Source organism: Onychostruthus taczanowskii, unplaced genomic scaffold (assembly GCF_017590055.1).
Source record: "Onychostruthus taczanowskii isolate IOZ18803 unplaced genomic scaffold, ASM1759005v1 scaffold20, whole genome shotgun sequence".
Lineage (NCBI taxonomy): Eukaryota > Metazoa > Chordata > Aves > Passeriformes > Passeridae > Onychostruthus > Onychostruthus taczanowskii.
The window spans coordinates 4,191,488-4,217,070 of record NW_024499240.1 but is presented as its reverse complement, the minus strand read 5'-3'; the positions used below and the strand labels follow the sequence as shown (position 1 = coordinate 4,217,070).

General features: G+C 37.2%; 1 protein-coding gene across 2 annotated transcripts in view; it reads left to right on the top strand.

The window, feature by feature from the left end:
• TLK1 (tousled like kinase 1) overlaps positions 1-23,726 on the top strand; it is a 67,951-nt gene extending 44,225 nt beyond the window's left edge. For both annotated transcript variants that reach the window (XM_041403447.1, XM_041403445.1), the window contains exons 12-21: positions 6,574-6,640; positions 10,192-10,289; positions 13,371-13,452; positions 13,713-13,804; positions 13,891-13,980; positions 14,598-14,767; positions 16,044-16,179; positions 18,614-18,725; positions 19,003-19,110; positions 21,974-23,726. In XM_041403447.1, coding sequence (XP_041259381.1) covers positions 6,574-6,640; positions 10,192-10,289; positions 13,371-13,452; positions 13,713-13,804; positions 13,891-13,980; positions 14,598-14,767; positions 16,044-16,179; positions 18,614-18,725; positions 19,003-19,110; positions 21,974-22,150 — 1,132 coding nt within the window. In that variant the 3' untranslated portion in view covers positions 22,151-23,726. The remainder of the gene's footprint in view (positions 1-6,573; positions 6,641-10,191; positions 10,290-13,370; positions 13,453-13,712; positions 13,805-13,890; positions 13,981-14,597; positions 14,768-16,043; positions 16,180-18,613; positions 18,726-19,002; positions 19,111-21,973) is intronic.
• Positions 23,727-25,583: the final 1,857 nt, after the last annotated feature.

The window sequence follows — 25,583 nt, the reverse complement described above, 5'->3', positions numbered from 1 at the left end:
ATATTTTATGAAATTGCTGCTTCAAAGTATAGGTTACTGCCCTTTAGGCTAAGATGCTGCAGCTGATAGTGTATCTGTCCCTAGTTTATTTTTAAGTAAAAAGTAAATAATTAGGCTTTAAAAGAGTAGTAAATTAATCTGTGTTACTTTGCAGAAGTAAGCTACCTGTATTAAGCATAGTCACTTGCCACCTCTCACATGTGGAGGCAGTAATTTATACCTGGGGGATGGAGGGTATATAAATTGCTCTGGTTAGATCTGCTAAATAAATACATTTGGACCATCCCTTTGAAGACAGCTGCATGTGTTTTGCATAATGCCTCATTCTTAAAATTCACGTTGTGAAGGTGTTTTACTGTGACAAAAATACCATGAAAATACAGTAGTTAGGCTAGCAATGTAAGCAAATCTTGGTTAGCATTGTTCGTATTCTGGTAAAGAGCGAAGAGACATTGCTCATTGTGATTTTTTAGTAATGCTTAGTGCCTGTGTTTCTTCTTAGACCATAATTAATACTTCAGAATAGTACAGTAAATATTGCTGTTGTGTTAAAAATATATTGCTGTGTGTTTGAAAGTAATCCCTCCTGTTATTAAAAGTAACATTTAAGTAATGGAAGATACATGAAAATTTACAGAAATTTTTATTTGCTAACTTGTGGCTGGTTACACTCCCATAATCTTATTGCTCCTTTGAGAGATGATGACATATAAATTGGGGGAAAATACAGACAACATGTTCTAATTTTTAAGTAGGACAAGATGAATTCCTGGTAATAAACTTCAGCATATTTTCTGGTGTTACATGGTGTTAAATAATTTCCAATTTACTAAAGACTGCAAATTTTCATTTCATCTGGCTTAACCAGTTGCATGTTAAATGACACATGAAAATGCTTGCTTGTTAGGGAATCGTCAGAAGAACAATCAAAATTGTCCTTTTGTATCTAATGCTGCCAAAAATATAAGCAGTAATTGAATCAAAACTGTTTTGCATTTAACTATCATAGTTTGATCATTATGTAACCTAGATATGAGATTACTTGCGTGTATCATAAGCTTATAAATTTTGTTTCAGATCTTTGAGGAGATCTGTAGTGCATCCTGAGGTCACAGAGTCATTTAGCCACATTATGCTCTTAAGCCTTTACTTGAAAGGAGTTTTTTGTATTTAGAATTTGTTATAACTCTGAACTGTAGTATTATGTGTTGACTCCTTGCTGCTTCTCAGTACACAATTGTTTTGTGTGTCTTGGTAAGACATTAATTATCCACTTCCATTTTAGAGTAAATTTGTCATGTGCTCTATGTGATTCTCTCCTATTATATTGCTTATCACTGTTTCTGCATTACTTTGACTGTAATGATCTTAATTAGTATAGTCAAATGGAAAAGGTTCTGTTTTTATGAGGCATGAGGAAATGCAGAGCTGCTTGAGATTATTGAGCTAAACCAGTAGTGGATTAATACAACATACATGCAAGTGATCAAGCAAGTTTATTTAAAACATACAAACAACTTGATAGGGTTTGTTACCAATAGGTGTCTTTACCACTGCATTGTTTGCTTTAAAAAATATATCCAGCTTCTGGAATTGATGAGTCAAAATGATTTACAGCTTTGTAACAATCAGGAGTATTGAAGCTTTTTCTGCCAACAGGTGTCAACTATTTTGAAACAGACTGAAGGTGTTCCCTGAGGCATTCTTAATAAGGACATTTTTTTAGTTTAGCTGAGTTTACGGTGGTCTCTCATAGGAATGTAAAAGCAGACTTTTTGCTCTGAAGTTATTGTTATAAAGGTGGCCAGTTTACCGGTGTCTTGCGAGTGAATGGTGGCTTGGTGCTTCCAGTAACATGGAACACACAAGTCTAAACACTGTCCTGGCTTTCCATCATTCTTCTCCTTTTTGTGGCCTAAGCCAAAACTAAAAAGCAGTTTCAATTTTGAGAGTTCTGATTTCTACTGAACGAAGTAATTTTATTAGTCTTATGTGAAAGGAATAAATTTAAATATATTCAAAGAAAAAAAAATATTTGAAGGAGAGGTTGCCTTTATAGCCCTGGAAAAAAATCTGTTTGAAAACTCTCTTCTAAATTCTTTGGTGATGTGAGAGAGGATTCTTTAAGAGTATAATGCAAGTCCCCACCTTTTGGAGCATCTCTTATTTCATGAGACAGCAGTTTGTAGGAGCAATGTTTTATTTGGTTTAGGTGGTGGAATCCTTCTTCTGCAGCTTCAGCCATTTCAGTTGTATTCACTTCCCTGTCACCTCTTCAAGTGCTTCCCAGTTCCTCCATGGTGGCCTGCATGCGTCCTTGTCCCGATGTGCAGTTTGGAGTAGGAGAGCAGAGAGAGCTGGCAGGGTTTGTTACTGTGGCTGAACAAACGCATCATAGCAGGAGCATTCTGTTCTGTATGGAACAAATAAATATACACTTCTTCAGGCTGAAGTGCCAACAATGTGTCTGGGCTTTACTGGATGACTAAAGACAGCTCCTTTCCTGAGGCAGTCTATTTCTAAGGCAAACATGGAAACAATGAGTGAAAAGACATCACTTGGACTTGGTTGGAGTTTATTCATCCTTGTAGAAATTTAGGGAACTGGAGTGAGAATAAGCTTGGACCAAAAGGGAAGAGCTTCAGCAATTGTAGCCAGAAAACTTGTATTGGATGTGTATATGGCTGTTTGGGAGCACGGCTGCATTCTGCTCTGCCTGTGTATCCAGGATGATTTTCCAGCAGGGCAGCGGTGGGAAGAGAAATGCTTGTAAACTAAATGGCTTGATCATGGTGAAAACCAAGGAACACGTAGCTAGTTTGGGTTTTTTGTCTTGTCTGTACCCACTAGTAAAAGAATTTTGATTGTAGAAGGTTTTGTCTGCACTTGTGAGGAAGACGTGAAGAGAAGACTAGTTATGTCAATGCATGTATATTGTGTCAAAACCTTTGAAATTTGGTGGTGAAAACATAAGCTCTGAAAGGCTTATTCTTTCTAATTAAAAAAAAAAAAGTTTAATTGGTAATCAAGTCTTTCAGGCCAAGAAATCTATCAACTTTCTTCCAGCAACTAGTAAGAGAGGTGCATCGTGGACATTTATGTCACAGAAGAATCATGCTATATACACAGAAGATGTCCAGTGCATTTTGGAGAATTTCCAGAATTTATTGTGTGTGTTTCAGAGTTTATTTGGCTGCAAAAAGCAGCCAAATTAAAATTACTAAAATACAGCATTTATTGCACAGTAATTTTGTGCAGAAAAGATCATGGTCAGGACCAGACTGTTGCCATATTAATTCATACTACCTGTTCCCAGCTGCCCTTCTTCCCAGTGCTCCTCAGATTAGCCCCAGGCCTGACTATCCAGCTTAAAATGGCAGCAGCCTTGTTTCTGGTTGATGATGTCCCTACCCTGTGCTCCTCAAACTTTCTCTTTCCATGTCTGATGAGACCTGTCTGTCTCAGGTGATTAAAGGAGCAACCCCTTCTGCAGGAAACTATGGTGTGTAGTAGGTGCCTTGGATGGTGCTCTGAGCAACCAGGTCTAGTAGATGGCAGCCCTGCCCATGACAGGAGACTTGGAACCAGATGGTCTTTAAGGTCCCTTCCAACCCAGACGTTGTGTGATTCTGTAATTCTGTTTTCAAAAGGTGCCTCCAGCATGCCACTGCCCTGCAAAAGGTGTGGTGAGTGGATGCAGGTAGAAAGTGGTGGGCTGATGGGGGCCAGTCTGTAGGCTCGTAGGATGTTTTCAGACTGTGCAGTGAGCTGGTTGCCTACAGCCAGAAAACAGACACTGTTATTGGCGTACTGCTGTTAGTTGTGTGCTATTTTAATACAAAGTACACTGTATTTTTAGATAAAAACTAATAGACTCCTAAAAAAAGGTGTTTCTGAGTATGAGAGAATAACGTTTTGTTTTTGAGAAGTAAATGAACAAAATCTAAAGTGACTCTATGTATGTACAGCTCTGTATTTTATATGCCTTTCTCCAAAATCTGGTGGTCAGTAATGACAGTTTCAGATTGCTCTGAAACATGCTGTGCTTCTAATAGTGTTAGATTTGTAAGGAAATAGAAAAATGGAAAACAATTATTTATTGGGTTGTGGCATAGAGACATGAAAAGAGTGACTTTGAATCTTAATGTTTTCAATATGACATCCAAGTTGTGCTCTGTGCTCAAGGGGGCTGTTTCAGGACTTTCTGAAAGGCGATACTTGCTAGAGCGGTCTAGGCACTTTGCAACTCTCTGTGGACACCTCAGGTTTTATAAAAAGGACCAAATTTTCCATATTATGTTAGTTTTTAAGGGGATCTGTGGTTTTAGGGCTCTCAGTGTTCACTGAAAGTTCTGATAAGTCATGTCACAAACTTCATATTTTGAGTGTGTTTTACTGGTGATTCAGCTTTGCAAAGCCACCTAAAATACTCTTTTTCTTGAGGAAGACAAACTTTACTATCAGTATTTCTGGAAAACTGTAATTTATAGTGTAGACAAGAATCTGGAAGCGACAGTACTCAACCTTGTAAACATTGGCATTGGTCTTTTTTGACTGAGAAATTAATCCACATTAGATTAGTTTGCTGTTTAATGGAAATACTGAAAAAGTGTCGGGGATATTGTTTTCACTCATGTAGCATGGTCTGCATTTCTTTGACAATGCTAGTAGATGTATTACAGCAAGAATTGGAGCATTTGTTTCTTATGTTTCTTGCTGCTGCTTGGACTGTACTAAGTCCAAGTACATTGCCAGCTTTCCTAGCTATGGAGACAGCCCATTTTACATTTGCTTTAATGCCTCTTCTTTTAATATGTAGCATACATTGTCTAAACCCAGAGGAGATTCTGCTAGGAAAAGAATTTAAATGTTAGGTCTCAAAATCTGGTAGTAAGAGACCTTTTGCCTTTCTCAGAGAGACAAATTTCCTCCCTCCATTGCCTTCAGAGTGTTTGGGGGTGTCTATTGACTGTAATACAAGATTGCTTGATGTTCCAGTAAGAAAAAAAAAAAAAGAAAAAAAGGCAGGGTAACTTTGTATGACATGTCTTAAAAGAAACCATTGCTTGTCTCTCACATTCTGACAGGATGTCACCTGATCTGAGTGTTTTCTATATGTTACAGACCCAGGAAGCTGATGAAATAACTACAGTCTTGTGAGGCTCTTTCCAATCTTTTGAAAATTTAGATGGTGTGGTCAAAAAACCCTCAATAATTTCACTGAGATGTGGTTGAATCAGTTTTCTGTTCTGGTCAAATAAGAAAATGGGCAGCAAAATTCGGTATTCATAATAACAGGAATGGAAAGGGCTCTAGGAAAGCTTCAGAACCACCAGATTTTGTCTGAAAAAGATGCACTCCTTTATCAACAGCTTTTGAGATGGGATAAGAATACAGGTGTTAGAATTCTGAAAACTGTGGTGAACTTGAAGTTTAAAAGGGAGGAAAAAGTCTCATAGTCTATAAGATTTCTGCAAATTTTGTTGAAGTTGGTTGTTATTTGCTGTAAGAGAAAGCTGAATTAGTGTCCCTCATCTCTGGGAAGACTACTGGTGATTCTCAAGACATTCTAGTCCTCAGACTTGCAATATAAACAGCATATATAGTCTTCTAACCACCTTGCATAACGATCTGCCCAGCTGATAGTTAAACCCACAGAAATATGGACTTTGTGAGGACATATTATACTGGGAGTTTCAGCTTTATATCATGCAACAAGTGTTAGGTCTAGGCAAAACAATAAAAAGTGTAATTCTAATTTATTTTGTAGGGATTTATGTGAACCCTTTCAAGGAGGCCATACCTCTTTCTGCTTCCACATCCCGTTTCTCTTCCTCATATGTGCATGGTTTCTTATCTGGAACTTTAGTCTCTTGGGTTTATTTTTTGGGTAGTTTGTCTTTTTTGTTCATCAGATGGATATGCATGCAATCAGTTTGCGGGTTACTTAGTTACTGGTCTGTGCAAACAGTCCAGATTCTCTGCACTGTAACTGACTTTGTGTCTGAGCAAGTCTATAGACAATGAGGGACTACTGAATTATTTGTAGCCAGAAATTGCTGAGAAAAGGAAGATGCAAAGAGAACAAGCAGGAGAATCACGTGTGAATTCAAAGCTGAATTTATGGTTTCATGCAAAATGTAGTGCCAATGAACTTGAAGTGTATGGTTTTGCACTACTGTCTGTAAATCACAGCTCAGAAATCCAGTGTTATCATTCTTGTCTAATTTCTGAATGCATTAGAGTTGAGAACCAAGCAGTGGAATAGCATCAGCTAAAATCTAGGATGGTGATATGATTCAAGATGCAGCTAGGTAATTAACAGGCTGTCTGGAAGAAGCAAAATGATTCAGTGGGAGAGGCAGTTAATATTGCAGAATACCAAATATAGGCATTTTGTAGGTATGTTTTGACCCTGAAATGACAATCCAAGAGGTTCAGATGGTTCAAAAATGTACTTCTAGTGACTTCTAAATAACAGATACTGGATATACGGCAGTTCTAAAGTAAAAATGCTATTGTTTTGTTTGCCACTATATAAAGTTATAATTACATGATTGTTTAATTTTTCAGTTTGACTCTAGCAGAGTACCATGAACAGGAAGAAATTTTCAAGCTTCGATTAGGACATCTCAAAAAGGTACGTTTTTTTAATCACGGCCAAACCCATAAAAATTAGTACTGTCAAAATGAAGAGAGAGGTCATTGGGAGCTGTCTGATTAAAAAACCTAATGCTGAAATTGCTGTACTACTTTATACCTAATAGTGGCCTATCTTTTGTTTCTGTTTATTTAACTTTTCATAAACACTCCATCCAGTGTAACACTGTCCTGGTTCCTTAAATCCTTCTAAGAGTGCTAACAGTGATGATGCCACCAGTCCTGCTCTTCCCCTTCCACTTTCGGAGCTCTTGTTTCACAGTTCAGTGAGCCAGCCAAGTTTGATGCATGGACTCTTTATTTTTGTTTTGTGACCTTTAGAAAGGTACAATTCACAGCATTCTGTTTCTGAATTAATATAACATTTTCATTGTCTGCAGTGTTCACTTCAGTTGTTATCAGGTAGCATGTTACCTATCACAAGAGAATATAATATTCCTACTTTTGTGGAAAATCTCTTCTAAATTACTTCTGCAGTCAGATATTTTATTCTTGTTTTTGACTTCTGAAAAAAACTTTTTCTTGAATCCCATCATTCTAATAAATCTGTGTAGTGAGATAATTATTATATGAAGAAACTGTTGTTCATTCAAGCAAAGATTTAGAGGAATAACCTGTAAAATGGAATGGCAGTTGATGCAGACAGAAATATTTCAACAAAAATGAAAGAAAAGGACTTCTGTGTGCTGAGTAGTAGTTCCTGAGTTGTTGGGGCAAAACAGGTCATAGTGTTTTCCCCTTGAAATGTTGCAAGTCTGTTTCAGGCCTGTTCTCTTCAAATGTACAAGCCACCTGTTATAAATCCTACTGTAATAAACTGAACTGGGCCCCTTGAGAAAGCTGCAGCTGTTTCTAAAGAATATGACAGGAAAGTACTTGAATCTGTAGTAGGAAATCTGCATATAATTTGCTAGCACTGGTGAAGTAGACTGCTCGCATTGTTCTTCATTGTTAATGGTTTAGAAGATCCAGCTTCACATAAATTCTGTTAGGAAATTCTGTAGGTTTATTTTCCATGCTTTAACTTTATGGAAGTCTAATGGGAATTTCAAATGATAGATGAAATAAACTCTTACAAGATTATTTAATACCAGAATTTTGGTTTCACCTTGAGCATCAATGCTGGAGTACTTTGCAAAAGATGGAAATTCCTTGACTAAATGCCAGGGGAAAAACAAATGTTATTCTTAGCAAATCATACTTGACTATATCTGAAGAAAATAATAAAAATACGTTATAATTCTTATGTGTGATAAATGTTTTGTCATTAACTAAGAACATTGGTTTTGTTACCTTCATTTTACATGGCTGTATTTCTTCCCTGAGCTTCTTTGCTATTTACATTTCTTTTCTTCATTCCTTCAGCATATGCTGTTTTGCTGACTGCTCCTCTTCCTTTTCACTCTTGAGATGCTTTCCTGGTGCTCTTATTTTTGGTGCCCTGTACATGCTGCCACCACCAGTTTTCTTTTCCTACTGCTACCCAGGAAATTCTTTTCCAGCTAGTTGCTTTGGTCCTGGAGAGAGGCTCTTGTTTTCTCACTTCCTTTTATATAGCGGTGACCTGAGGCAGCTAAGCTGGTTTATTCTTGCTTAAAGGTATTCACAGCCTGAGTGTCCTAAATAACAGCTGGAAACAATGCAACCAGCCAGTTCTCTTTGGACTAACATTGGCCTATGAACCGCATTTTGAGAACCACTGAATTGCATAATATATGAACAAAAAGGTCCAAAAGAGGCATAACTGATGGATTTTTTTTTCGTTAGCCTTTGGGAAGAACATAGACAATTGTGTGTATAAGTGTGTGGCCTTTTGTGAGGGGAGAAGGACTGAAATTCTTTATAAAGGACTAGTGGGTTATGAGGAACTGCCTGTCATTTCAGGGTATTTAGCAGAGTACTGCAGGGATGTGTGCAAATATAGAAAAAAGGAGTTTAACATTATATAAAAAGGAAAAAAACAACTCTTGACATTGTATCTTAGGAAAATGGTCCACCCAGATGTGCTGGCAGATCAGTGCTACTTAGTAGAGTTTTTAAATTATTAGGAATTTGATTTTCATTTCCTCCGTGGAGGTTCATCTCATGTCTTGTTTTTGGATGAGAAGTTTTTTCCATCTCTTATGGGGATGGTTTCAGGGTATTCACTGAAATCATCTAGTCCAGGCTCCTCAATTCCTTGGATAGGTAATCATTTAATATGTGTTTTAGATCATACAAATACAGTTGTTGCTTCAATATATGGGTTTGTGCATGCTATATCATTACAGCATTTACTCTCTACCTTGCTGACTTGTGCCTCCATCCCCTTGTGCCATGGCTTGTTGCCCTCTTGCTTTTACCAGCACCACTGGGTTGTACAATCAGAGAATAAATTGGATTGGAAAACTGATCTGGCTTCTTTCAAAAAACAAATATATAAATTTTTTTGTGTGATGCTTATTTCTTTTTTCTTTTCTTTCTTCTGATTTTTTTTCTTAAAGAAATGATTGATTAGTATTCCAGTTTGGTATACCATGTGGCTGTGCAAAAGGCAGTGCCAAAATAACAAGAGGTTGTGATGGGTGCTGCTACTGAAAAAATATGTATCAGATGCCAGGCCTTTTTCCTTTTCAGCTGAAATAATTCCATAATTATGAGCTTTCTGATATGGACTAATTTTGTCTCCCCTTTCCTCAAATTTTCAAGTTCTAGAGGCACTAACTGAAATCAATATAACCCTGTCTACAGTACTTTCAATGAGTATGTTTCTCAGTTTGAGTATAGATACATAAGTTTCCACAAATTAGGCATCATGAAATCTTTATGATTTTAGAGGACCTGAGTAAATAATTATTTCATTGTTTCCTAATGCATAGAATAAAGATGAGATAAAATTAAGTGCTGAAATTAGTCAAGGAATGTGCTCCTACCTAATACGCTTCTTTTGAAGTTGCACTTAAAATCTTATGCAATACACATTCTTCATTTGTTATTTTAATAAGATACAAATGGAAAAATCTTTTCTAATTAGATTGGTTTTGGTGTCTTGTATCAGCACCTTAAGCATGTTTCTGCTGTAATGATGTGCTCTTTTATTCTTTTACTTGATTTGCACTTCAGCCTTAAATCTTTTACATGTCTTTTCTTTATCTGTTGGTTGGTACAGAATCTATAATTGCCCATATCTCAGGTTTTTTTCCTTTTTTTTGTACATCAATTTCAGACCGCTTCCCAGATAATTTATCTCCTTGGCTGAGGTACAAAACCCAGCTGCCTCTCATTTCAAATAGCATCCCTGCAGTGCAGAACAAAACCATGAACATCCTATTACCTGTAGGTTCATGAACAGAAAAATTTCTTGAAACAGGCTTTTGCCTTATCTTTCTGAATTTTTCTGACTTTAAGAGAAAAGCAGTGCTTTCTTCTAGTTCAGCAGGGTTTTGTAATGTAATGTTCCTCCATCACCACTAGTATTGATGCAGGGGTAAAAATACCCTTTTCAAATGGGAAGTAAATGAGCTTTTTATATTTCCTTCTTTTCATTTGCAGGAGGAAGCTGAAATACAAGCAGAACTTGAACGTTTGGAAAGAGTTAGGAATCTTCACATTAGAGAACTGAAAAGAATAAATAATGAAGATAATTCACAGTAAGAGTCTTTACTGTCTTAATTTTGCATGTCTATTTTTAAAGTAATTCTCTAGTATCACATTTTACCTATAGAAGAGACTTGTTCATCATTTCCTTTTGCTTTTCGATGTTTATATATGTATTTTAAACACCAATTTATTTAACCTTAACTAAAATTTCTTACAATTTGGTAAATTTATTATTCTTTTTGTTGAATATATAAGAAAAAAACATACCTACACAGCCTATAATGAAGAGCTGAAACTTGCTATAGACCACATTACTAAGCTGAAAAAGTCACTTGTGAGATAACTTAATGCAGTTCACTTAGCTGATAATAATGCAGGAGGTTTGATGCACCAGCAGCAATTTTGTGCTGCACTTAAAATTAGATTTGTGTTTATGGCTCTGTGATTTCATTCCTACTAGGTATAGGTACCTAGCAGGAGAAAGCCATATTATGTTGTTAGTTTGTATTTCACCTTGAATGGCAGTGTATCACAATGTTAAATTGCTACATAATATGAACTGCTACTGTGTAGTTTTGAAAGTAATAATTACATAAGTTCATTAAGTCTGTTTTCCATCCTGACAAATTCAGGCACTACAGTTTCACCAACACTTTCAGCTGGCACTGTTGATTGAAAGGAACTGGTTCTGCCTCTCCCTGGCTACATAGCCCTGTTTTCTTTCACATGCTTGCAATGGCATTTCTTTACTGAACCAATGCTGGAAATCAATCCAAATTAAAACCAGCTCCTGTGGTTTATTTTTCTGGATTAATTTTAATCCAGGATCAATTTCCTGGTCTAGTTCTTTGCCCAGTTGCCAAAATGTTTATACTGCCATGAGGAGACAGGGCAGTGCAAGGGTGGAATGAGCCAGGGGGAAGGACATGATGGGACTGGACTTCTCACTTTCTGCACTAGGAAATGTTTATGAAACAGTAGCCTTAAACCTTCAGTATTTTTTTTTTACTTTTTGGACACAATAGAATTGTGCATAGACTAAGGCTTTTAAATATGAAAAAGGTCTGCAATTGTGCCTAACTGTTCTGATGCTACCTTCCATGCAGTAATACAGAAATTATTTGTTACCATGTGGCTTTAGTGATAATTGATAGCTAAATTGTTCCGTGTTTTGGGTATGAAGAATAATGGGTGTTGATACTTACATATTGATGGCAGAGTATTTTCTTTTTAAAAAATCTGTGTTTTAAAATAAAAAATACAATATTATTTTAAAATAAATGTCCTACAACAAATAAGCATGTTAAATGACAACCTTTATAAATCTTCAGTGTTTGCATTAGAACAGGTTTAGTTTTTTTCAAAAGGGATCCTTCAACAATAAGGAATAAATGGCACAGAAAAATTACAGGCTTTGACTATGAAAATATTGCATATGTGGGGCAAAGAATGTCCAAATTACAATCACAGTTGAAAGCAGTCACAGGACATGGACAAGCTTCAGTCCATGGTGCAGCTTCACTGCTCATCATCTGCAGTCAGTGCTGACCCATTTTATGGTACAGAATGAAAAGCTTTAAACAGTGTGTTCATGTTTTTGTGGGACTTTAGACAAGTATTTGCCAAGTGGCCAAGGCACAGCTCCTAGTCCTCATGTAGGGGAGAGAAGCAATGGAGAAATAATTTAGGTCTGTAGCCCCTGCTGTCTTTCCTAACATGTCTTGGTTATGTGGCTGTTTGGTAAGGGAGAGAGTTCTCAGCCAAAGCAGCTGCTGGATTCTGACTCAAATCCTGTTGGGATTTCCACTTCCATCTGTGGTGTAAAGCTAAGCCCATTTTCTGGTTCTAGCAACGAGTCCATCTACCCTTGGGTAAACCTGTAGGTCTACAGCTGCACTGGAATAATGGGACAAGTTGAGAATGCAGGTTAGGGCTTCCCTGCCTTTGGAGCCCACATGGTGTTGGGGTGCAGGTTCTGAGCCATGGAGAGCCACACGGAGTAGCAAAAGCCATGGAGAGGGAAGGTGGTAAGATTCACAAGATTGGCCTACTAGAGGAGAAAGACTATAGAAAAAGAATTGGGCTACTGGTCACATGACATCAAATGCCTAATGATGCTGCTTCTAAATTTGTTTTTCTTCTACACTGAATACATTATTTACTGTCTATGGTTTCTTTTAAAAATATTTAGCATTGAAGTATGCATCTTTATAGCGAAGAAAAAAGGAAAGTTTTATTTCTAAAAGGGGCACAATAGGCAAGAATATGCATCTTTTCTCAAATACTTGACTACCTATGACCATACTTCCAAAACTGTAGAGAATATGGAAGGATGGGATGAGCTATTGGCAGACTGGCCCTAAATTCTTCTTTAAAGTTTTCTATGGAATATAACTGGCAGCTTGCCTTAGATTCTTGCCTTGTCTCATTGCTGTACTAAGAATGTGATGAATATTCAGATCCCTCTGATTGGATGGAAGCATGTATTTTGTGTCCTATATATTTTAGAAGAGAGGGTATGGTCCTTTTTCTGGGTCTGGCAGTATCATTTTATATTTAGAAGAAGTGTTTTCATTTTGCTTTTGCTTAGGTGTGAGCAGATAGTCAGTTCTTTCCCCAGATAATCAGTGTTTTCCCCATATTGCTGTTTCTGATTTAACTTCTTAGTGTTATATAAAATCCATTTTTTGTAAAAAAGAGGCAGTAATATCTAGTCATGTTTTGTGTGAAATTGGAAGAATGTCCTTGTTGTCTGTTCCAGAAAGTTGAAATGTGAGTCTTCTCTAAAATTTGGCACAACAAAGAGAGACCTATGTATCACATGTTTAAATTTAAGCATGCTTTTCTTATCCTCAAAAAAAACCCAGAGAAAAATAACAAAACGTTTGCCAGGATTGATTGTTTGTTTGGATGTTAGTGTTGTGATAGTATGTGTAAACTAAATAATCAAAAGGTATTGGTCATGTTGTACAGTTTTGTCATAAGATTTCTTGTGGTGTAATATTGCTCAGCATATTGTATGTTGTTTCTAAAAAGAGAACTTCATTTTATGAGTAATACTTAGAAACTTGCATTTTAGATGCTACTTGTTTACCTTAAACAGAATAAAACAATTTTTTTTTTCTTTCCAGATTTAAAGATCACCCCACATTGAATGAACGGTATTTGTTACTCCATTTACTTGGCCGAGGTGGCTTCAGTGAAGTATACAAGGTAAGGCTTGTTGAGTCTGATAAATACAATTTTTGAGCCATGTACATTTAATGTGGGGGGGACAAAATGGGATCTAATTAAGAAGAAAGACTGTAATGGGCTGACCAGGCTTCGATTAACCTGTGGAGGAGAGGTAGCATGACAGTAGCCTTGTCAATAGATTTGTGAATTACATGCCTTCTTTTTTCCTCACTTTACTGGGTGTTATTTTTATCACCTTTGGTTATAACTTTGCCATATTCATGCATTTCTTTTTTTAGGCTTTTGATCTTTATGAACAAAGATACGCTGCTGTGAAGATTCACCAGCTTAACAAAAGCTGGAGGGATGAAAAGAAAGAAAACTACCACAAGTAAATACTAATTACTTACGCTTCATATGTTAAGCTTAATAGCATTTTGTTGATTGTAGAAGGCTAATGTATCCATCTTCTTTTAGACATGCCTGCAGAGAGTATAGAATACACAAAGAACTGGATCACCCCCGAATAGTTAAACTGTATGACTACTTCTCCCTGGATACAGATACGTAAGTAGAACTTGGCAAGGATTTTAGTGCTGTATATTAGATAAACAGAAATGAAGAGTATTTGAACAAAAATAACGTATGCTCTTGCTTTCAGCCAAAACATTTTAAAAAACCCCAGACTAGTTGCAGAATTTTGTCTGCTAAATATTGCAGGCTTTCTGTAAGGTGATGAAGAGAGTGTTTTGCAATGCCTGACTGGCATTAAAAGACTGCCATACCTTAGACAATTTTCCAAGACTAAATGGCATCAGGAGCATTACTAGCCTAGGTATAACCCCAGATGACTGGGCTGTACCACTTTGCCAGAAATTGTGACATCTTAAGGGATAGTTAAGGCATTTTGATTTTGAGAAATGTGTCTACTATAAATAAAGAGGCTTTTCTTAATTTCTCATCCATATGGATGCATTTTATCTTTTAGTGTGAATGTTCTGATTTATTTAAGTTTTCATAAGCCAGTAGTTAGACCGTGTGTTCTATGAACAATTTCATTCATGTATTTTAATATTCAGACAGCCATTCTTAAACTTGTCAGAATGAAACTAGGTTGTCATGTCTGTTTCTGATTGTGCAGTATGATACCTTCTTTCATTTTGTGTCTCTGAATTCTATCCTAGGTTTTGCACGGTTTTAGAATACTGTGAAGGCAATGACTTGGATTTCTATCTCAAGCAACATAAATTGATGTCAGAGAAAGAAGCTAGGTCCATTGTAATGCAAATAGTAAATGCACTACGGTATCTCAATGAGATCAAGCCCCCTATTATACACTATGATCTTAAACCAGGTAAGTGAGAAATGTTATGATTGAAAATGTAATTTATTTTTTATCCTTTATTTTGTTTGTAATTCATGCCTGAAAATGCCACAGTTATCTTCTGTGTGTCAGGGTTATTGCAAACAACTGGAAGAAGTATGTACTTTTCTTCAGAGTTTCATTGCCAGAATCATCTGCCTTTTCTGTGGAAAGTGTTTGTTACCACTTTTCTACTTTCATTATTTTGATTTGAATTTGTAGGAAAAAATCATATAGCTAATAGATACATGCATTGGTAGTTAGCAGTATAAACAGATAAGATCATTAGTAGGCTCAGTCCTGTCTGGTAATTGTGGAATGCTGATGTGTAATTAATTTTTCCCATATTTTTTTTTAAACCTGTAAATATGTAATCAGTCACTTTCAGCATCCCAGTATAAGCATTCCAAAACAAGTATTTACAGAGAGTTTTCTTTACAATGAATAATAAGTATGTTTATAAACAGTATTTGTCTTGATGCCATTGTCTTTGTTTTACCATCTTGCATGAATGTATTCTTCATGTGCTTTAATCTGCTACACTTCCAAGTATGGGGTTTGTAAAGTAATTCTTAGTGCCAGGCTGTTTGCTTTCTGTTCTGTAATAAACTGTTCACACAGATTTATTTTGTCTTATGAAATTGTACAGAATGTATTCTTAGTCTCATTATTTTTCTGTTCTCAGAGGAATTTCATAAAATAATTTTTATATCAAGAAATTATTGTACAACTTTAACACATGGAGTAAGATTTGTAGGATTGCAGCAATTTTTTGGCACAATTTTGTGACATATGCAAACCCTGAAAACTGTAGTGTAGGGTTTGTTGTGGCAGAAAAATAATGAAAGAAACTTATTTGTAACTAATCTACAGCTGCATTCTGATATTTCCTCCCTCCATTTTGGTGTTTCTTTGCTGGCCAACCAGCTCCCAAATGAGAGAGCCATTTCAGATCATCATGGTAACCTAAAGAGTTGCTGAAACTGCACAGAAATTTGTCATAGTCAAGTTACTCCAGACCTGAGGATGTAAAGATTATGTAAATGTATCTCAGTATCAAGCGTGGTGCTAATAACACCAGGGCTGTGGGTCTGGTCATGGATCCATTTTAACCCAGGCTGGTTTGTGGTTCTGAGTCTTTGGTTCTGTAAAATTGTCACTTAACCTCATGAAGTTAGATGTTCTTGAAAATTGAACCTGGTTTTGAAAATAAAGCATTCTGTTAGCTTTTTTGAAGTAATTTTTATTTTCTTTTCTCCCTGAATAGGTAATATCCTTCTTGTAGATGGAACAGCATGTGGAGAAATAAAAATTACTGATTTTGGTCTCTCCAAAATAATGGATGATGATAGCTATGGGGTGGATGGAATGGATTTAACTTCACAGGGAGCAGGAACTTACTGGTAAGCCCTGGTTTGATTTTGCTGTTTAGACTTTGGATCATTGTTCATATTTTATAAATGTAGCCTTATAAAACCAATTTGGAGAGACAACTAGGACTAAAAACATTAACATGGATGGCAGACAAAGGTCTTTGTGCAGTACTGTGATGTTGATATTCCAAAATGTTAGAAGAATCTAACTTAACAAGTAAAATAAGAGTGTGTGTGTGTTATTTATTTATAAGTATGTATAAATAAATGTGGAGATGATCACTGATTTAGAAACATGGTAACTCTGAAGAGGAAGGTATTGTTTCTTTGGCTGCTGGTGGTTGAAGACATTTGACAGGGACATTTGATGATTAAGTGTGGGTGCTTAGTACTTGGAAATTGTAGAACAGGTATTACCAGCAGGTAATGTCCTTACGACAAAAGAGTATTCACTCTTCCTTCCTAAACATTAATGACAGCGCAGCAGCTGTGATTTATTTTTTGTGTATTTGCATGCTTATCCAAAACACTGGAGTTTTACAGCTGCCAAAGCATAGGTATGACAACAAGCATTTCATTGCTTACAGAAAATCTGTTTTTAGAATCCCTAAAGATGCAGATTCTTCATGGCACTGTAGCTCTTTCAGCCTGGGTATGTGCTGGCTGTGTCAGGGTGGGTGGATTAGAAATCCTGTACTGGGCAGGTTGTTACAAGTCATTTGCTCTACAGAGAAGTCAGTGTCATTCCCATTTGCTTTGCACCTCTTCCCATATTCAGGAGTTGTATGTAATAAAGTTTTTTCCTTTTCCTTCAGAGGTTTTAGAAAAAGAAACACATACTCTTCCACAAATGCCACTGCACACATGCTGTGAGATAATGATTACTCAAGTTGAAGCATTTTAGAAGTGTTAGGCTTTTGCTGCTCTTTTGAATGCTTTACCTATTTAAACACCAGTTTAAATGTTTTATTTTAAGAATATATATCAGAAAAAATTTGGCTTTTGGATTTCATCTAGAATGCCTCAGGCACTAGTGATGCTGCAAACTTAAAAGTAAAAAAAGATCTGTAATCATTATAGATTCATGATGAATCTCTGCATTTCTAATTTATGCTTTCTCTGAGCCCAAAATCTTCATTAGGGAGGGAAAAACTTAGAGTGAGTTTGAGGTTGGGAATGAGTCTGTTCAGAGTACATTGCACAAACTGTCAGCAGCATAGCCCTGGAAGGGATTTTCTCAGTCACTGGCTTCAGTTACCTGCCTTCCCAGGCAGTTAGGTTATACAATGTCTTTGGTAAACTTCTAGATGTTTATATTAAATTTAGTTCATGTTTTGGCCCCAGTAATCTAATTTGAAAAGTCTTCTGTAACCTCAGTCCTCTGATCATTAGAAATCTAATCCTCTAATTTGCAGACTGTGTATGTTTGTGGCCAGTTTATACTTGTTTGTTCCTGTGCTATCATTGTCCTCCCTCAAGCAGGTTGTGGCCCCTTCTTAGTACTTGCACCTTGGTGGTTTTGTAGCCTGCACTTTTTTTCCCTCTGAACTGTAGGCTATCCATTGTTCAGATCATTTTAGTAACCTTCTTTGCATTTGTATCACTTTAAGATCAGTTGTCTTGATTGTTGTAATCAGAATTGTAGACAAGTATTCCAGAAGAGAGTTTGTGATACTGTTTAAAATTGTTGCATTTTCATCTCAAATTTCTGCCTATCTCCATTTCTACAAATATTTCTTCAAAGTTTCTCTTTAAGTCTTATATGTTGTTGATGACAGAGTGCCTGTTCTGTAGTTGCCCTAGTAGTTTTTTTGCCTTTTTCAGTTTTAAATATTACAGTCAATAATACGTGACTGCCCTTAAATTAATACATATGGAAGGTTTTGTTTGCTTTTTAAAGGAAGTTCCATTTCATCAATTATTCTGTAATTCAGGAATGGCATGGGAACTTCCTCAACTTTCATTAAGTAAAGTTCTCTTTCTGCAAAATATAGAGACAAATAACAATCACCTTTTTCTATTATATACACCTCTGGGTAATGTTACCATTTTTACTAAAAACTTGGGTAAAGGGTCTTTAAGCTATATCTGCATTTTCTTTGATTCCTAACCAGATCTTGCTGTAAAGTCCCCTATTTGGCTTTCATCTTTTCTTGCTTTGATAGATGGCTTCATATTTAACCTGGGGTCCCAATTTAAAAAGAGGTGATAATTGGCAGTTTAGGTAAAAAATGTTTGTATTTGTGCTTGTGTTAAATAGACCCCTCTATTTGACTAACTGTATAGAAACTGTAATATCAGTTTTGGTGGGTTGCAAGGTGTTGGAATGCAGATTTTAGGACGGGTGTACAATTGTCAAAGCTCACACATGTGTAGGTGAGGTGTTTGTACACTTTGATGATTGAGCACTATAGCATCTAGTGATGCCATACTTACAGATTGAAATGCCTGTTTTGTTTTCCAGGTACTTGCCTCCAGAGTGTTTTGTAGTTGGCAAAGAGCCACCAAAGATTTCTAATAAGGTTGATGTGTGGTCAGTTGGAGTAATCTTTTTCCAATGCCTTTATGGTAGAAAGGTAAGGAAAGCTTCAGAAAATCTATAGAGTTTTAGTGTAGGTGCCTGTTCTCACTAGACTGTAAAGACATGAATCTACATGGAAAATTACTTGTGTTACTTTTTGGCAGTGTACATTGATTTTACAAAAAATTATAAAATCCTGCCTGTAACCTTTTTATTTGCAGAATAGTTGGTAGTTTGTATTAACAGTGAAACAACTTACTATAGGATAAATATTTATGAAATCAAAGTAATTGGATAAATCTCCTGAAAAAAAATATGTGCTTGTTTTGCAGCCATTTGGCCACAATCAATCACAGCAAGATATCCTACAAGAAAATACAATATTAAAAGCCACAGAAGTTCAATTCCCTGTCAAACCTGTTGTAAGCAATGAAGCCAAGGTAACTTTTACTGTAATCTCTGAGTAAAACATTCTTCTTAAAGGATTCAGCTGTAAAATTGTTGTTAACCCAAGAATGCTGTGAGACGTAATAACTAAGTATGTAGAAAAACGTACTTGAGCGCTAGTATTTGGATGTTTTTATTTAAGCAACCTTATTTTGGGACTTCTTAAAATCACATAATTCAAAGCAAAACTATATATATATATACACACTCCAGAAATTTGCAAGTGGCTTTTAAGTAGGCCACCTCAAAAATCGTCTGCTTTACTTTTTCTCAGAGGACCTTATGTGTCTCATTCAGGCTGTCTTACTAGAAGTTCTTGTGAAATGCTGCTGCTAACAGTAGCAAGCTCTTTCTGAAAATAGTGGATGTTATTCTCTGCAGCCTTATTGGCTAGAACTACTTGACTACCAGGTACCTGAAGGATATGACCTCTTAATACTCTTCCCTTTGAAAGGTCATAGTATGTGTGTATTAACTTAAATCTGAGTTTAGAAACACGAATTTTTGAGATGTTTTGATGCTGATTCAGGAAATAAGACTGCCAAAATAGTTGCTCTGACACAAAGGTGTCAGTTCCTCTGCACAGACTGGCTATTCAGAAACAGATTAAAGTGGTTTCCCAAATGATTACTGCTGTGAGCATCTGTAACACAAATCCAAATCCATGAAAATGGAAGAAAATATTGTATGTTGCTTGCTTGTAAAATCTCTCCCAATTTTTGAAAGATATATTCATGACCAGATGCAATTGATGTGCTCTTTGAGAAAAAAATGCCTAGATAGTAGAATGCTTATTCAAGTTTCAGCAACTAATTAAACATACTTAGATTTGGGACACACCAAAAATTTAGGAATGTTAAGACTCACCTTCTAAAGATTAAAAGGAAAGGAAACATATTTCTAGAGGCAGCTTTTGCTGTTACAAGTGGGCCATATTTTTGTTAATTGTATTTTCTAAAAGTGTGAGGGAGTTGCAGTTAATGTTATGAAAAACTGTTTGAAGAATTGTAGTTAGAACTGGGGGGGGGGGAAGGGGGGGGCGGGTTTTGATTGAAGTTTTTGTTTGCTGTTGATTTTTCACTGGCATTTGAAAAAACTATCCCTTGAATGCAGTTAACAAACATGCATCATGTTGCTGATACCTTTATATAGTGAGAGTTTATATCTGTGTCTTTTAACTTTGCATTTCTTGTCATTAATAGTTTTTATACAGAGGATGTTAGGAAGGAGTAGACAGTTCAGCATGGAGAATTGGCAACTTTTTGCATTTTCTGTGTATTTGCATGCTCTGTTTGTTTGAAAGACTAAAACTTCCAGTGTTCTCCACTTACATTGACCATTGTCATGATAGCTATGAGAGAGAGGGAGAAATTATTCTCTGGTGGAAATGCTATAAAACAATTTCAGACTAACTTCTTAATGTAGACCATTTACAATGACTGTGTAGAATCCAAAATGTTTTTCAGATTTATAGGCCTGGCAGTTGGAAAAGAACAGCTTGTAAGCTGAAATTCTGATTTGGAAAGCACGGAGATTAAATAAATATGGAACCTCAAATTACATTGTTAGTTAGTTTTCAGACTGTAACTGTCCTTTGATCCTCCTCACTGTTTCCTATTTTGTGCAGTGGTCTCCTTTGCTTCACACCAGTGTGGCTACAGTGCCACAAACTGTGAAGTGTTTTAAAAACATTTCAAACACAAACTGTTACTCTGAGGATCTTGAGGATAACTGTTTTACAGTTCATTTGTTTTGAAGGATTTACTGTGAAGAATTTGATTAAAATCTGTAATATCCAAGAACATGTGAATATCTACTAACAGATGTGCATGATTTTTATATTGTACCTTGTTGATGCTGGATATGCAAATGTTAGAGGTAAATTCTAGCATGATTCTTTGGAACTTGTATCACAGATTTTCTCCTTTAATCTCCAGTTTTAATTGGAGCAAAGAACAAACAGCTGAACAGATTTATCAAAGAAGACATATGTAATTCTTTTAAATTAAGTTCTAAATTAAGTAATGATGTGCTAATCAGTTCTGTAGCAATAATAAGGATTTTCTATCATTAAATGTTGAAGCCCAGGCTCTCAGGAGACCAAATGTTCTGTGTGTGCTAGACATAAAACTTGACAGAAACTTTCAGCACAAAATGATTGGCGTAGGTCATATGGACCTAAATGTAGGGACGACACAGTCAATTTAGCTACAGAGTTTTTAAATTCATTAGGTAATTTTAAGCAGACGTGATTGAGTTTTTCATGGGAAGAGAGTTTCAGCAAGGTAGTGGTTTCCTAAATGTTCTTTATGTAATGCCTATTGAGAATGGCAACGACCTATGTCAATTTCACGTTTTGCTATACCCTGTCATGGCACATGTGGAAATGCTTGATTTCAAAAGTCAGCTAAAGCATTGAAATTCTGTCTCTGCGTCATCCACCTATTCTTCCCCGTTCAGTGGCTTTAGAAGCTCATTGGAGAATGTAGAAAGGTCTCCTTTTTCAATCCTCTGACACTTGCTCCTGGTTTTTGTTTGTTGAGGCATAAAACATGCAAAAATCTGATCGGTGAGGTGCTAATGTTTTACTTGTAAATATAGTTCCTAAACATGGAAATAAATATTTGAAGTGTGATTATTTGAAGCCAGTTAATTTGCTGATTTTTTTTCTTTCTGCCATGATGTTACATTATTCACTGGGCTCAGCAGCAAAACGTTACGTTGTCATTTGAATTGAATTATTTAAGAAAAAGAATTTGTTTAGAAGCTAGTTTATCCAGGAGGACTTGCCTATTTGCCTGAAAGCAAATATAAATATTTGGAATGTTACTGTAACTTTGTACATTTCTTTCCTAGGCCTTTATCAGACGCTGTTTAGCATACCGAAAAGAGGATAGATTTGATGTCCACCAGCTGGCTAATGATCCTTATCTTCTCCCTCATATGAGGAGATCGAATTCTTCAGGAAACTTGCATATGACTGGCCTATCAGCATCCCCTACACCACCTACTTCAAGCATTATTTCGTACTGAAATTTCTCCAGCTGAGGAATGGGATGATATCTTTGTTTAGTTTTCAGATGCAGACTTGAGCTTGAAAGCATTGGAGTGTTTTTACACAGGACGAGTTTGATAACTGTGTTTTCAGACTGAAGTCCTCCTACATAGTGTCATTTGTATGATTGGAGTGGATCATGGACTGTGAATAAATGTGCCCTTCTGAGAAACACCGTTAAACATTGAAGGATGAAGGATGACACTTCCTGTTACAAACTAACAGGTATACTGTGTTTAAGACTGAAGAAAAGGTTTTTAGTTTTTTCTGGGGAACATTGTAAATAATCTTTTTAATACTTTAAAGTACATTTGGTGGATACTGGAAAGTTCTAACATGAAGGGTAGTTTTTCATTATTTAAATAAAAAAGGGTAGTGAGCAAATTTGAAAACACAGGAAAAATTTTGTGTCTGGTTATGAAGTAAATGAACTGCCATCTTTCCAAGACATTGATCTTTCAAAACCAAAGTAAGGAATGTGAGATGGTGAAAGATAATGTTCAGCATCAGATTTCTCAAATAAAATTGGAGTCTTTTATTTGGCTACTCAGGCTTGTACCTCCAAAAATGTGGTGGTGTTCCACTGAATTTAGATTGGAAGGGTGATATGGAATCCCTGGTACTTACTTCTCAAGTAGATTGCTAATTTTGAAATCCATTCAGTTTTTTTTAAATACTATACTTGCTGTGGTATTGAAACTTGTGAAACCTTCCAGGCTTCTAATAAAAGCAAGCAACAGTATGAAACCAAATGAAAACAGGTCATGTATAATGTTCTATGCAGGAATAATGATAAATTCCCTTCTAGCTCTACTGTAAATTGTTGTACAGATGTCACATTTTCAGTTAAATTTCAGCAACTTATTCCTGTACAAATGTTTAAAGTATGGCTTTTTCTAATTGGATATTGTATTTTTTTTAAGTCTCCCTCAAGGCGCTTTTAATTGCTGCTAAATGACGTTGCTTTTACTTTTACAAGAGTCAAATGACCTCCTTAAGGTGCGAGTCAACTGTAGAGAGATGGAGCACAGGCAATCTGTTAACAATCAAGGCATGTAAGGCAGATCTGTGTTGGCAATTTACAGTTCTTTCAGTCAGTTTATTGCGTTCTCGTCCTGCAGAGCGCATGGGTAGTAGATGTAGAAGTTGCTCATGGTTATTCTCTATTTCTGGAAGTTCCTATCAACAAGGAAATGTTTCTTGTGGCTTGTACAGATATTTTAAAATGTGAAACATTTTCTAACTGCCTTGTATGGTAGAAACTTATTTTTCAGAACAGTGTATCTCTCTCCTGTTCACTATTCTTTTTACTATCCCATTCTTGATGCTGAATACCTATATGTAATTTTGTCCATGTTGCAGAAAGAGGAGGCTGTATTACCACAGGTTTTCATTTAGTATTGTACAGTTAAACTGTTGCTCTTGTTTCTGATGTTGCAAGCCATTTTGTTTTCATTGTATATAAAGAAATGTTAACTGTCTCTTTAAAATGCTGCTGAAATTGTAGAGAATGTAGCCAAAACAGTAATAAACAACAGGCAGTTGAAATTTCAAGGTTTTCATTGTGTGTTTTTGCATTTCAGCACAGGGCAAATCACATAACCATATCAGTGAGCAACACAAAAATATTTAAAGCAAACTGTTCTTAATTACAAACAAAAGGCCAATAATACAACAATTTAAGTAACATTGGAGGTGAAAGGGGAAGATTAATGAAACTTTAAAAATCTGTCATGATGAGGTAATGAAAACTTAATTTGATTGAACAGACTGCACAGTAACAACTTGTATTTCAGTGGTTCTTTTTAAAATACTGATCTGTGGGATAACATTAGCTCATAGAATTATTAGAAAATTAGACTCAAACAGAATTCTGGGACTCCATCCTTTCCACTCTCTACAGCACAAGACCGAGTGCAGAGTTCAAGGAGAATGTGCTATAGCTCTAAGTTCACATTAAATTTCATTCCTTCTTATTCTGCATGTTGGTAACTGAAATTGAATTGATGGTTTTACCACATGAAAATACGCTGGATAGTGGGAACTGTTTTGTTTTGTGGAGGCTGGTCAGTATTTGACTTTCTGAAAAGTGCTTTTGACGCTTTTGGCGGGAAGTCGGGAAATGCGTGGAGGCAGTGCAGGCACAGGAGCAGCACGGCCCGGGGAGCTCCGCGCCGCTGCCGCCCGCCTGGCAGCCTGAGCAGGAGAATGCGTGGTTTAAAATCAGCAGCCCCCAAAAGGAAAGCACGTTTTGGAATTTAAAGCATCCTGCGTGTTCCTGCTCCAGCTTTGATGTCTTCCGGATTGTAGGAAAACCACAGGTCTGAGGCGGAGCCCCCAGCCCGGCCAGGCAGGACACGGCACATCCAGCCTGGGGGAGGGGATGCAGGACCCCAGCAGCGTTGCAGCTTCAGCCGTGACATCCAGCCTGGCCCGGCTGGGGCTGGGGCTGGGGCTGGGACTGTGAGGGGCACAGGGGCAGTGGAGGGCGCAGGGGCTGTGGGGGGCACAGGGGCGGTGGGGGCACAGGGGCTGTGGAGGGCACAGTGGCTATGGGGGGCACAGGGGCTATGGGAGCACAGGGGCTGCGGCCCGCGGGGCCTCTTGGGCGGGTGAAGCACCGCCCCCGCAGCCCTGTTGTGTGGAGGAGCGGTTCGGCGAGGGAGGGGAGTTGCCAGCAAGGTGAGAAGGGTCTTTTGCTCTTTTATTATTCTTCAAAGAGCGCTCAGGACTTGGTGCTCTTCTCCAGAAGTGGGATATTGCATTGGGAAGGGAGAGCCTGGCCTGGCGGGGTAGGGACCTGGGCAGTGTATCAGGACAGGGGGGCCTCAAAATTTGGAGCCAGTGTGGTAGAGAGTGTCCCTGTATCGATGTCTAAAATACTCGAGTCTCACAATTGCTATTGCATTTTTTAAAACTTTTTTTTTTCTCTGTGTCAGCTACAGCCAGAGTGAGGACTCTGGTGTCGTAGCTGAGGGCTGCAGGCAGCAGGGACTGGCGCTGTTTGCCCTGCACAGCCCCACGCTGGTGAGCCAGCCAGCCCAGCGTGTCCATCTGCCACCACATCACAGGGACCAGGGCGCTGTCGGGTCCCAGCACCAGCCTGCCATGGGCCTCGGGGTGTAAATACCCTTCCTGAGGCCTGGACCATACCTCCAGGCAGCCATGGACTGTAGAGTTGAGGACTGTGTTGCCTTTGCAGGAAAGGTAAGGCTGCACATTTTTCAGAGAAATAATGAAAGATCCAGAAATCTCATGTCTTTGTGATTGCAGATTGGTGAAAGGAGTCCAATGAGATATACATAGAGACAGTCCAGTATACATCTACAATGAGATGATAGTCCATATACATAGTCCAATGAGATATACATCACCATCCTGGGGGTCTGTCTGGCATTGCATACCTGCCAC